The 13,950-nt window shown below is 42.3% G+C and overlaps 1 protein-coding gene across 1 annotated transcript in view; it reads right to left on the minus strand.

Annotated features, from left to right (window-relative positions):
- Positions 1-13,950, minus strand: part of LOC124550979 (acid phosphatase type 7) — a 121,982-nt gene that overhangs the window by 52,697 nt on the left and 55,335 nt on the right. The window contains exon 6 of the mRNA XM_047125799.1: positions 13,506-13,648. Coding sequence (XP_046981755.1) covers positions 13,506-13,648 — 143 coding nt within the window. The remainder of the gene's footprint in view (positions 1-13,505; positions 13,649-13,950) is intronic.

Consider the following 13,950-nt stretch of genomic DNA (forward strand, 5'->3'; position numbering starts at 1 on the left):
CAACTGCTCGACCATGAAATCCAAGTTTTCTCAACTCCCGCCTAACTGTCATAGTACTTGCAGTGGATCCTAATGCAGTTTGGAATTCCTGTGATGCGCTGGATAGATGTCTGCCTATTACACATAATGACCTCTTCAACTGTCAGTGGTGTCTGTCAGTCAACAGACGAGATCAGCCTGTATGCTTTTGTGCTCTACATTTCCACTTCACTATCACGTCAGAATCAGTGGACCTGGGGATGATTTGGAGTGTGGAAATCTCGTGTACAGACATATGACACAAGCGACACCCAATCACCTGACCACATTCTAAGTCTGTAAGTTTCGCGGAGCGCCCCCTTCTGCTCTCTCATGATGTCTAATGACTGGAGTTCAGATTTTGCATGTAATTTTTTTACAGTACGTGGTGTTGTATCTTCATGAATTACGATATTTTGGAGGTACTAGGCTACTTTAAATTCAAATTTAAAATGCATATTTTTGACATTTGAGCATATTATTGTCATATTTAGAGGAAATGGCCATAAAGATGCACATTTTTTACGTTTAGAGGTCACATTGAGGTTCATTTTGTTCCCTGGCAACCCAAGAACCTCCCACAATATTAGGCCAATAAATTTCCAAAATGAGATAATACTGGATGAGCCATCAGAATAAAAGCCTTTCAGGTATACGTGGGTAGCTTATGGAGAGAAATTTGTTTTTCCACTTAGATAGTCTCTCTGATAAGGATGCTAAAGACTTGTGACGGTTCATTGTCGAAAGATGGATTATTGGAGTAGAAACGTGCTTCAGTATTTGTTGCCCGCAGTTTATGCGTGTTCAGGTCGCTCACCTGATCTCTGCAGCGCGCCAACTGTGCCCTACTAGATATTTTTGGCATTCTGCAATATGAATCATTCTTACAAGTGTTTCTGTGCTGTTCACATCAACTCTTTGCAATTTCCTTCACATTACAAATACTCCCAGACCAAAAACCAATAATTTACGGAAATGGATCGGGAGCGATTGTGCTTTCACAACAGACGTAAAAATAATATTCTGCGAACTATATGAAAAAGAGGTAGGTTTAATTCTTTTTTTTTCCTTTTTCGATAATTTTTCCAAGAAATTAAAACAATTATTAAGTTGGTCTGTAAATTTGCGTGCATGTTTTCTGCGTACGAATGGGAAGGAACAAAAAAAACCTTCAGGAATCACCTTCGGCATTCTTGTAAATTAAAAAAAGAAACGTTAAATGTTGTGAGGGGATCAAAGTTTCAATTTTTAGAAACTTATCTGTAGTCTTAATTCACTTTTTTGAGTGACCATCTCGCTGGTACACACTGTTCTCTTACATTTTTGTACAATTGTACAATATTTATTCACTTCTCCAATGCTGTAGATCAGAGGTGAGAAAAAATTTCAACTGGATGAGCATAAAAAGACATCTCAGCACCAGAACAATGTAACCAAGAGACAGTCAAAAACTTCACAGCAACCATTCATCTCCTCATTTTCAAAGCAAACGAATAACAAAAATGAGTTCGATGAAGATCTTTGCAAGGCTTTAATAAAAGCAAACATCCCCTTGAATAAGCTGGAGAATGAAGGATTAAGGACCTTCTCGAAAAAATACACAGGAAAAGATATTGCTCTCGAGTCTACGCTCAAAAAGAACTATATGGACCCATTGTAAGAAAAGGTAAGGTTTTTCGGTAATTTTTATGAACATAGGTATGTGAAAGTCAATGGGTATAATTTGGAATATACATGGGCCAAAATAATAGTTGTTTGATTTTCAAAAACTTGAAAAATATATTTAAATTATGTTGGAATATTTATTTTTATAAAATTGTTTTTGTTTGTATGTCTCCTACTAGTATCCACATGTTTATGTGTATTTTTTAAACTTAGTTTCTCTATTACAGGCATTGGAGAATATTAGGAAAGACATTGGCGATTCTCCAGTCTGCCTATCTGTTGACGAAACCACTGATTCTTGCAGTCGGTATATGGTGCACATCATAGTTCGAAAACACTCTGCTGACGAGGCTGCACGAGGACACCTCATACTGTGCAAAGAAGTGGAACGAATGACACATGCCACGATCGCATGCACGGTGCAGGAAGCATTGCCTAAGTTTCACCAACATTGAATAGTTTAAAATAAACTATAGATAATATAATAGTGCAGTTTTCCACATCATATCCCGAGTCAATAATTAGTTTACCACATCATGTCCTGAGCCAATAACAAAATAATAATAATAATAATAATAATAATAAAAGTAGAATCCTTTTATTTTCTTTCAGGCATGCTATGGAGAAGTGAAGAACAGAAACATGGGTAGAACAAGGTTTTGGTCACTGTGACGAATAGTGCTGCATGTATGCAGAAGGCCACAGAGTGTCTCTGGATGTTTTACCCTAAAGTTATTCATCTAACATGTCTGGCTCAAGGCATCCATCAAGTCGTTGAATAGGTCAGAGCCACACCGCCAGAGGCCAACTGCCTTATATCTTTGGCAAAGAAGGTTTGCATCAAAGCACCAAGTCGAGTGAGAGCTTTCAAGACTGCTCATCCAGACTGTCCTCTGCCACCTGAACCAGTCTTGATGAGGTGGGGAACGTGGATTTCAGCTGCAAACTATTATGCAGACAACCACAAAAAAGTTGAAGAGGTATGGATGCGTACGTAGTACTGGATACATTGAATAAGCAAAGAAAATGAACACAACATAGAATTCCAATATTAAGCTTATTTCCCTGTACAGCAGTTTTCAGCTTGAAACCCACATTCACTAGATTACTACTTTCTTGTTCCAGGTCCTAAAGGGCTTTGAAGATAGCGAAAATTTAACTATACCAAAAGCCAAGGACGCCCTGAAGAATTCCAGCGTGTTACACAGCCTACCTTTCACCCGAGCGCACTTGGGTGGCCTTCCAGACCTAACTGAGGAACTTGAGACTCGTAACATGCAAGTTACGAAGGCAGTGGCTCCTCGCTAAAGGACTCAGGACACAGGGCAAGAGTTGGCCATGTCTGATCGGTAAGAAAATTGGATGCAGTTCTTCACAGATATCCTGGTTGGCCTACAATTCGGAAGATTGCTCAGTTACTGGAAGGAGAGAAACACTCCGAGAATCTAGATGATGTCACGTCGTCTGATGTCGCTACTCTTAAATTTTTACCTGTAGTGTCATGAGATGTTGAACGATCATCTCCAGGATTGAAAATGTTATTATCTGACCACAGGAAAAAATTTCTTGTAGAGAATATGGAAAAAATGTTGGTAGTTCAAACAAACACTAATTTTTAGAATTTACCTAACTTATACTAAAAGTACCTATGTTATACTTCATTTTATTCATTGAATTATAGGCATTATTGAAAATATTTGATGTTTATTCATTAATTTTCCCAAGTAAGATGCATATTTTAAAGAATTTATCTAAGAGAAATGAATGATTAAAGAATGTTAGCTACATATTTAAAGGCATATACTGGCAGTAAGAGCATATTTTAACTGCATATTTTGAGGAGATTTGGTGCATATTTCGTGGGTTTTACGTGCATATCAATCCAAACACTACTAATGACAACTGAGATTACAGATATTCAGTACCCAGCAGTAGGTGGCAGCACAATGCACCTAATATGAAATATGTATGTTTTTTTGGGGTGTCTGGATACTTTTGACCACATAGTGTATCTCATCATTCCTTAGTACTCCCATATCCCACTTCTTTGCATATAGATCCTTCCCGACTAATGTCTTGAACTTCAGCCTACTCTTCATCACTACTATAGAGTGATCTGAGTCCATATTTGCTCCTGGATATGTCCTTACAATCCACTATCTGATTTCGGAATCTGTCTGACTATGATTTAATATAACTGAAAGCTTCCAGTATCATCCAGCCTTTTCCGAGTATACCACCTCCTCCTCTTGTAATTCTTAAACAGAGTATTCGCTATTACTAGTTGAAATTTAGTACAGAAGCCAATTAGTATTTCTCCTTTCTCATTCCTTGACCCAAGTCCATATTCTTCTATAAGCTTTTCTTTTACTCCTTCCCCTACAATTGTATTACAGTCGCCCATGACTATTAGACTTTCGTTACCCTTTCTGTGTATCTTCACCTTCAGCTTGCGACATTGGCATGTATATCTAAATTACCATTGTTGGTGTTGGTTTGCTGTCGATTCTGATAAGAACAACTCTATAACTGAATCATTCACAGTAACACACTGTCTGACCTATCTTCCTGTTCATTTTCTGCTGCTGTTGATATTACCCTATACTCATCTCACCTGAAATCCTTGTCTTCTTTACAGTTCACTTCATTGACCCCTACTATATCTACACTGAGGCTTTGAATTTCCCCCCTTTAGATTTTCTAGTTTTCCTACCATGTTCAAGCTTCTGACATTCCATACCCCGACTTTTAGAACGTTATCCTTTTGTTGATTATGCAGTCTTTTTCCCACGGTCACCTCCTCCTTGGCAGTCCCCTCGTGGAGATCTGAAGGGGGCTACTCCAGAACCTTTTGCCAATAGAGATCATCATGACACTTTTTCAATCACAGGCCACATGTCCTGTGGAAACACGTTACATGTCTTTAATGCAGTGGTTCCCATTCCCTTCTGCATCCTTATGCTACTGATCATTGCTGATTCTGCCACCTTTAGGGGCAGTTTTCCACTCCAAGGACCAGAGAGTGCCCTGGACCTCTGTCCGCTTCTCTGCCCTCTTGACAAGGCTGTTGGCAGAATGTGGGTGACTTTCTTACACCGCAGTGGGGGATTCAAACCCGGGACCGATGACGTTTTGATTGCTAATCAAACAAAGATGCTACCCCTACACCACAGGCTATATTTTTCCATCAGAACTGACAGCAAATCAGCACCAACAGTAGTTCAAGTACACATACCAACATCACAAGCAGAAGATGAAGAGATGGAGAAAGTATATGAGGATACTGAATGTCAAACAGAAAGGATTATAACAATATTATGAAAAGTATACTTGCTACTCACCATCTCTCTGAGTCGCAGGTAGGCACAAGAAAAAGACTGTCAGAACCTGAGATTTCTGTCAACAGGGCCTTCATCAGATATAGACAAAAACACACACACACACACACACACACACACACACAGTCTCTGGCTACTGAGTTGCGTTTGCATTAATGTGTATGTATATGTTGTCTATATTTGCCAAAGGCCTTGTTGGACAAAAGCTCACTTTCTGACAATCTTTTTGTTGTGCCTATCTGTGAATAAGCATCTCCACTACATGATGAGTAGCAACTATTCTTTCCATAATACTGAATGTGAAATTCAGCACATAAATGGAGATGACAACCTAACAATCATGGGTGACTGGAATGCGGTAGTAGGTGACAATAGAAGACAGGGATATGGGAGAATTTGGGATCAATAGTGGCAATGTCAGAGGACAAGGACTAATACAGCTCTGCAGTAAGTTTCAGCAAATAATACAGAATACATTGTTAAAAGAGGAGGCGGCCCAACAGATATTATAAAATCAGATGTTTGACTGTAAGGCATATGGAGGAGCAGATATAGACCCTTATTGCAAGTTAGTAACAATGAAGAGCAGACTGAAGTTCAAAATAATCAGTGTGGAAAGAAGTGGGATACCGAAGTACTGAGGAATGGTTATGTACGTTTAAGGTTCTCTAAGAGTGTGTGTAGTGTGTTAATGAACACCACAGTAGGCAATTCAGTTGAAGAGAAATGGACACCTCTAAAAAGTGCATTCACAGACAAATACACATGCAAGGAAGACAACAGTGAGGAAATCCCAGATAACAGGATAAGTACTTCAACTGATTGGCAAAAGAACAATGTATGAAAATACTCAGGAACTGACAGGAATACAGAAATTTCAAGTCACTGAGGAATGAAATGTATACGAAGTGCAGGGAAGCCGGGGCAAAATGGTTGTGAGAAAAATGCAGAGAGAAGGAGGACAGATTCAGCATACAGAAAAGTCAAAAAATATTCAGCAGAACTAAAAGCAAAGGAGTGAAATTAATAATGCAAGGAGAATTCCATTGTTAAATACAGATGATAGGGCAGATATGTGGAAAGGGGGAAGAAATGTGTGATGATGTGATAGAAGAAGAATTGAGATTCAGTATGGATGATGTAGGTGATCCAGTATTACAGTCACAATGTAACAGAGTTATAGACGACCTAATGATGAAATATAGTAGAAGGCATAGGTAACATTCCTTCAGAAAACTATGCAAACTGATGTGTGGAACATGTGGGACTGGTGGAAAAATATCAGCTACATAATCCAGAAGATAGTAAGGACCGGTAACTGTGAAAATTATTGTACAATTAGCTTATGCATCAAAGTTGCAAACATGAACAATACACAGAAGAGTGGAAGAGAAAACTGATGATGTGTTAATTGATAATCAGTTTGACTTTAGACACGATAAAGGCACCAGAGAGACAGTTCTGATGTTGCGCTTGATAATGGGAGAAAAATCAAGACGCCTTCATAGGGTTTATCGACATAGAGAAAGTGTTTGACAATGTAACATGGTGGAGGATGATATAAATTCTGAAGAAAATAAGAAAGACGGGTAATAAGCAAAATGTGTAGGAACCGCGAGGTAACAATAAGATTGGGAGACTGTTATAACTTCAAGTTGAACAAATATATTTCAAGGAAGACGCAATACATGAAAGTCACAGAGCAAGACGTGTGTACACTGTCAAATCATAACTGAGTCCAAGTCTAGCGGCCGCTGGCTGGCTGGCTGGCCGCTTAGGTGGCGCTGCTGCTGCATGGCTGGCAGACAGCGCCGCATGTAGAGGACGCGCGAAACTGCGCAGCGGCACTTTGAAAGATCGGCGGGTCACATCACTTTTCCCCCCTTTGAAGTTTTTGCACAGGTCTTGATGGAGGTGGCCTGTAGATTGCTAAAGTCCATAGGTGTTGTTTGACTGGTCTTAAAGTCTCGAGGAGGAGGCTTCCCGTACGGACGGAAGTGTCCCCGATAATAACGGGTCGAGATGACAGGAGACTTGGGGGTCAAATCTGCTGGGGCCCCGTGCACCAATCTGCCTATTGTGGCAAGCCCGGTTGTTATAACAGGAGAATGGGCAATGTGTCCACGTCCGTAGGAGGAGGAGGCGAATAGAGTTGCTCTGACAGGTAATGGTCATGTGGTTCCTGCATGGGCACGTCTCCTGCTGGTGTCAGCTCTTGTGCTGGCACTGATACGATGGTGAGAGGACTGCATTGTCAGTAATGAGAGATTCCAGTATCCCGAGTGTCAGGCAGAGCCGAAGGTGGTGTAGCGGCATCCGGAACAGGCGTTGCCGGCACACGAGGCCGAAGCTGGTCCGGATGCCGCACTGCAACACCCGTGTCCGTCTGGATTTCATACAGGCATCGGCCACGGTGCCGTAAGATGCGGCCAGGACTCCATTTTGGCCGCCTGCCATATCCCCGTACCCATACAAGGGTGTTGGCGGTGAACCGGCCAACCAAAGGCACCCGCAGCCGTGAGATGGAAGGCCGCAGAAGATGACGTAGCATTCGGGGCTGTCGGCCATGTAAGAGCTCAGCCGGGATGTGGCCGCCCGTGGGGGTGAAACGGTAAGAAGCCAGAAATTGGAGAAGCGCATCATCGGCAGCAGAAGAAGTCAGAAGTTTCCTCATCTGAGCCTTAAATGTGCGGACCAGTCATTCACCCTTGCTGTTTGACTGTGGATGGAACGAAGGGGCCGTGACATGTATGACGCCGTGACGAGCACAAAAATCCACAAAATCGGAAAAAGCAAATTGCGGACCATTATCAGTAACAAGAGTAGAGGGAAGGCCTTCCAAAGAGAAAATGCAAGCTAGAGCATTGGTGGTTGCCGCGGTGGTAGGCGACGTGCAACGGACAATGAAAGGAAAGTTAAAGTAGGCGTCAATAACGAGAAGCCAAGAAGTACTTAAAAAAGGTCCCGCGAAGTCAGAATGAATACACTCCCAGGGCTTCTCACGCGAAGGCCACAGGGACAAAGATGACTTCCGGGCGGCGGCCTGTGACGCCCAAGGGCCGCAGGCAGCGACCATGTCTGCGATTTCAGAGTCGATGCCGGGCCAGTACACATGACGGCGCACCAGAGATTTTGTGCGAGAGACACCCCAGAGCCCTTGGTGAAGGAGGCGCAAGACCGAAGCACGCAAAGACGCAGGTACCACAACGCGCGGCGAAGCATTTTCGGTGCAAAGGAGGAGGACACCATGGCTAGCCATGAGGTGGTAACACAAAGCATAGTAGTTCCACAACAGGTCAGAAGTCTTAGCAGAGGGACGATCTGGCCAACCCTTCTGAATACAGCGTAAAACCCGGGAGAGGGTAGGGTCAGAACCCACAGCAGCTGCCAACCGGTCCCCGGTGATGGGGAACCCGTCCACAACCCGCTGCTCGGCAACATCCAGGTGGAAACACGAAAGTTCGTCCCTATCGAATGCCAGATCAGGACCAATGGGAAGGCGAGACAGTGCATCAGTATTAGCATGTTGAGCCAATGGCCGGAAATGAATCTCATAATTGAAACGAGACAAGTAAAGAGCCCAACGCTGGAGGCGGTGTGCAGCCTTGTCGGGAAGTGACGTTGATGGATAACACGAGGAAACAAGTGGTTTGTGATCCATAACGATGAAATTTGGATCCATAGAGAAAAACACCAAACTTATGAAGAGCATAAATAATGGCCAAAGCTTCTTTTTCAATTTGAGAATACTTTCGTTGGGTATCCATGAGCGTTTTGGAGGCATAAGCAATGGGTAGTTCAGAACCATCAGAAAAACGGTGCACAAGGACTGCACCGACCCCGTATTGAGAGGCGTCCGTGGCAAGAACAAGATGTTAGGCAGGTCAATAAGCAGCCAGGCACGGAGCCTGTTTCAGCATAGTCTTCAATTTCTGGAAATTGCATCACATGACGCAGACTAGTGGAAAGGCAAGTTTTTATGCAACAGGCGATGCAACGGCTGAGCCACCGAAGCAGCAGACAGTAGAAACTTGTGATAGTATGCTATTTTCCCCAAGAAGGCCTGCAGTTCCTTAACAGATACAGAGTGAGGAAGGGCATCGATTGCAGCGACAGTTTGCTGAGGCAGATGAATACCATCCCGAGAGCGTTGAAACCTCAAGTACGTGATAGATGCCTGAAAAATTTTTATTTCTGAAGATTACACTTAAGACCGGCACTCTGTAAGACATGAAAAAGTGTGCAGAGATTTTGAAGATGTTCGTCAGTGGTGGAGCCAGTGACAACAATGTCGTCCTGGTAATTTATACACCCAGGGACAGTGAGCAATAATTGTTCCAAAAATCACTGAAAGAGAGCAGGGGCGCTGGCAACCCTGAATGGCAATAGTTGGTATTGATAGAGGCCGAAAGGCGTGTTAAGGACCAGAAACTGCCGGGAAGCAGCGTCGAGAGGAAGTTGATTACTAGCTTCTGATAGGTAAAGTTTAGAAAAATACTGGCCTCCAGCAAGTTTAGTGAACAATTCTTCAGGTCGAGGCATAGGGTAAGTGTCGATAAGGCATCGAACATTTACAGTGGCTTTGAAATCGCCACAGAGACAAATATCACCATTTGGCTTAGCAACGACAACGACAGGAGAGGCCCACTCACTGGAAGTGACAGGAAGCAAGATCCCTTAAGCAGTGAGATGATCCAGCTCCCGTTTGACCTGATCACGAAGGGCCACAGGAATGGGCCTAGCCTGAAAAAACTTAGGCCGAGCAGTGGGTTGAACGTGATATGAGCTTCAAAGTCGTTTGCACACCCTAACCCAGGAGAAAAAAGGGACAAAAATGTCATCGACAAGGCATCCAACTGAGCATAAGGAATAGGATCAGAGATGATACTGACAGAGTCATCTATGGAGAACCCAAAAATGCGAAAGGCATCGAAACCAAAAAGATTCTCTGCTTTACTATGATCGACCACAAATATTGGAACAGTGCGAACGACAGATTTGTAAGATACCTCAGCATCAAATTGTCCCAAGAGAGAAATCTTCTGTTTATTGTAAGTCCGTAATTGCCTAGTGACAGGTGACAGGATTGGAGAACCCAACCGAAGATACGTCTGAGAACTGATGATAGTGGCAGCAGAACCAGTATCCACCTGCATGCGACCATCTCGACCAAGTATTTGGACAGTGAGGAATAACTTCCCTGAAAGGGAAGAAGTGCAATTGACAGACAACACAGAAGCAGAATCAGCGTCATGTGCATGAACATCATCATGTATGTGGTTGGATTTGTAAACGGATGACACATGACCTTTTTTTTGCATTTGTGACACACGGCCAAACGTTGTGGACAACCTTCTCATGAATGTTTCATAAAACAGCGCGGACATGAAGGAAGTTGCTGTGGGTTTTGCTGCAGTTTCTTAGAGGTTTGTTTACGGTTAGGCCGAGGCTGCGCTTGGGAGCGTACTGCGGCCACGTCGGCCGGCGGGAACATGCCACACGCTTCGTCAACATCGCACAGAGGTTGTATTTCCCTGACATCGCCCCATGCCTCTATTTGCGGTCCAGCGGCGCGAGAAATTTCAAAAGATTGAGCGATGGATAGAACTTCATCTAGAGTCGGATTTGCCAACTGAAGGGCACGTTGCCTAACTTCTTTGTCGGGTGCCGATCGGATAATAGCATCCCGTACCATGGAACCGGCGTAGGATTCTTTGTGAACTTCAGTAACAAATTGACACTTTCTACTGAGGCCATGAAGTTCAGCAGCCCAAGCGTGATACGATTGATTCGGTTGTTTTTGACAACGATAAAAGACAACACGAGAGGCTACCACATGTGTTTGCTTTTGAAAATAGACAGGCAGAAGTGAGCACATTTCAGCAAAGGACAAAGACACAGGATCTTTCAAAGGAGCCAATTGTGACAACAACCGATACATTTGAGGTGAAATCCATGAAAGGAACAGAGAGTTACATGTTTGTTTGTCCGCGACATGAAATGCCAAGATGTGCTGTCAAAGACGTTTTTCATAATCAGACCAGTCTTCGGTCGTCTCGTCGTAAGGAGGGAGAGACGACGACGAGAGACGCCCTGAATTTGATGCTGCGATGAAACCACGAATCGCATTTGTGAGAAGCATTTGCTGTTCTATGAGACCTTGGAATAGTTGCTCTAAAGTAGCCATGGAAACATGTGGGTCAACGGTGGAAAAGAAAAATCACTACCTCGTCACCAATCGTTATAACTTCAAGTTGAACAAATATATTTCAAGGAAGACGCAACACATGAAAGTCACAGATCAAGTAAACAGAGCAAGACGTGTGTACACTTTAACAGTCAAATCGTAACTGAGTCCGAGTCTAGCGGCCGCTGGCTGGCTGGCTGGCTGGCTGGCCGGCCGCTTAGGTGGCGCTGCTGCTGCTGCATGGCTGGCAGACAGTGCCGCATGTAGAGGACGCGCGTAACTTTGAAAGATCGGCGAGTCACAATAGAGAAAAAGATAGAAGTGCTTGGATTAAAAAGGATCGAAGACAAGGATGCAGCCTTTCTCACCTATTGATCAATCTGTACATTGAAGCAGCAGTGACAGAAATGAAAGATAGGTTTAGGCATGTTATTAACATTCAGGATGAAAGGATGTAACTGATGACATTTCTATCCTCAGTGGGAGCAAGAAAGGACATACTGTACAAAATGAACAGGTCACATGAGGAGTAGCAGAAATGAGATTAGAGACCACGAAACAGAAAAAACTGAAAGAATTGTTGCCATGAAGCAATATAATTTATGACAGATGAAGCAAGGAGGACATAAAAAGCAGACTAGCATAGGCAAAGAGAGCATTCCCTTAAGTCTACTAGTATGGAGGACAGTGTTGTACAGAAGTGAATCATGGACTTTGTGGGAAGATAAGAAGAGAACAGAAGCGTTCGACATGTGGTGCTACAGAAGCATCCTGAAAAGTAGGTGGGCTGATGGTGGAGGAGGAGGGGGAGGGGGAGGGGGTCTCTGCAATACTGGTGCGGACAGAAGTACATGGGAAACACTGACAAGGAGGGGGGACAGGATGACACGACAAGTTTTAAGACATCAGGGAATCATTTCCACGGTACTACGGGGAACTGTAGAAGGTAAGATCTGTAAGGAAAGACTAACATTGGAATGTATCCAACAAGTAACTGAGGGCGTAGTGTGCAAGTGCTACTCGGAGACATCAACTCAGTCAGATGACATAACTAAAAAAGTAATAGTAATAGTAATAATAATAATAATAATAATAATAATAATAATAATAATAATAAATCAATAAGTTTAAAAAGAAGGCATGAATGTAAAAACTGACCAAATAACGCATGAGTCGGCACTTCTGCTATTCAATTTTACCTTTTCCTCATTCTAAATTTTTGATTTTCATAGCAACCTTATCAGTTTTCCATAGACAACTTTGGGTATCACTGGCTATGTAACCAAACTATATGGATTCTTTCAATATCTACTGGCTCGGCTCACTTCCACAAGCTTTCCTCGAATGGGAGATGTGAGGGCTGACAGTACTGTTAATTGTTAAACAGCTCTTTACTATTCACTTTTTGATCCAGTTACTTAATTTTAGTTCACTGCACTGGCAAATACAAAAGAACATTTTCCATACAATATCACCTGTCTATAGAGGTACACGAGTATATGTAAGGATTTTCCATTTACTGGAAAAACTGGAGTTGCACAACTTGGCGTTGGGTTTCTTCTATATACACAAAGGATTAGGTGTCTAGCAGTCTCATCTCAAATTACTTCAGACTCTTTTTTTCCCACTATAACATGCGATTTGTACGAGACAAATTCCATACTGTATCTCTCTTACAAACCCATGAGAAATAATATGAAAATTTCGTTAAATGTCAATTTTTGAGTTGTTGAGGCCAACCTCTATACAAATTTGGACTGCAAAGGTAAGCAATATGTTAACAACACTCTCGATGCAAGTCTGTGTAGCTGACACGAGTGATGCTTCATCAGACTATAAATCAGGCTGAATGAGTTTCAGTGGTATAACATTCTTTTTAGTGTAATAGATATTTAGACCTTTGTAGAATCTAACACTCAATCAAGACTCTTCATCACAAAATCCCTAGCATTTACATGGCACAGAGGTTGTCATATTCAATTTAATTTTCTGTTCTACAAAACTATGACGCAGAATCTTATCTCTCAGAGATTCACTATTCTCATGCAAAGAATACTTCAATAAAATTTAAAAAAAGAAAGTAAGAAATAAAGAAAAAATGAGTCGATGCCTAGATCTTAATGATCAATGAAGTTGCAAAAATATGCTTGTCTTCATATGAGAGAGCTGGTCACTATTCACCTAAGTAGAAAGAGATTACTCATATCTGAAGCAAGATTAAAGTTATCCGAGACAAAAAAGATTTAATGCAAAATAATAGAAATGCCAAGGCTGCCAGCTGAAGGAAAAAAACTCACCATTTGACTACGGGAAGACCAATGCGTGTTAATGTTCCATAAAACGTGCAGTCATCAGTGTTGTTGTTGGAGCAGTACATGGGACGGTGGCCGTAGACAACTATCCATGGGCGCACAGCACGATTCTCTGGACGATTAGCTTCCTAGAACCAAAGCCGTAACTCAGTCAACAATGATAAAATTAAGTAAAATAAAAATAGTAAAATACACACTATTAGGAAAAACACCGCACAAGTGCAAGTAGGACTCACACTATGAGGAACCCGTACTAACGTAAGTATATAGACAGTTCATCTACAGGTTTCGATGTGCGAGTCTGAGAGTATCAAAATATGTGACATCAATGGACGTACCTGTTGACTGCATAGACTTATAAGCTTAAATGTTTTACACTGCCAAGGGACTGTAGATTTCGGAAATTTCAACTTGATGCCTCTGAGCATTC

The sequence above is a fragment of the Schistocerca americana genome, chromosome 9 (genome assembly GCF_021461395.2).
Source record: "Schistocerca americana isolate TAMUIC-IGC-003095 chromosome 9, iqSchAmer2.1, whole genome shotgun sequence".
In the NCBI taxonomy this organism is placed as follows: domain Eukaryota; kingdom Metazoa; phylum Arthropoda; class Insecta; order Orthoptera; family Acrididae; genus Schistocerca; species Schistocerca americana.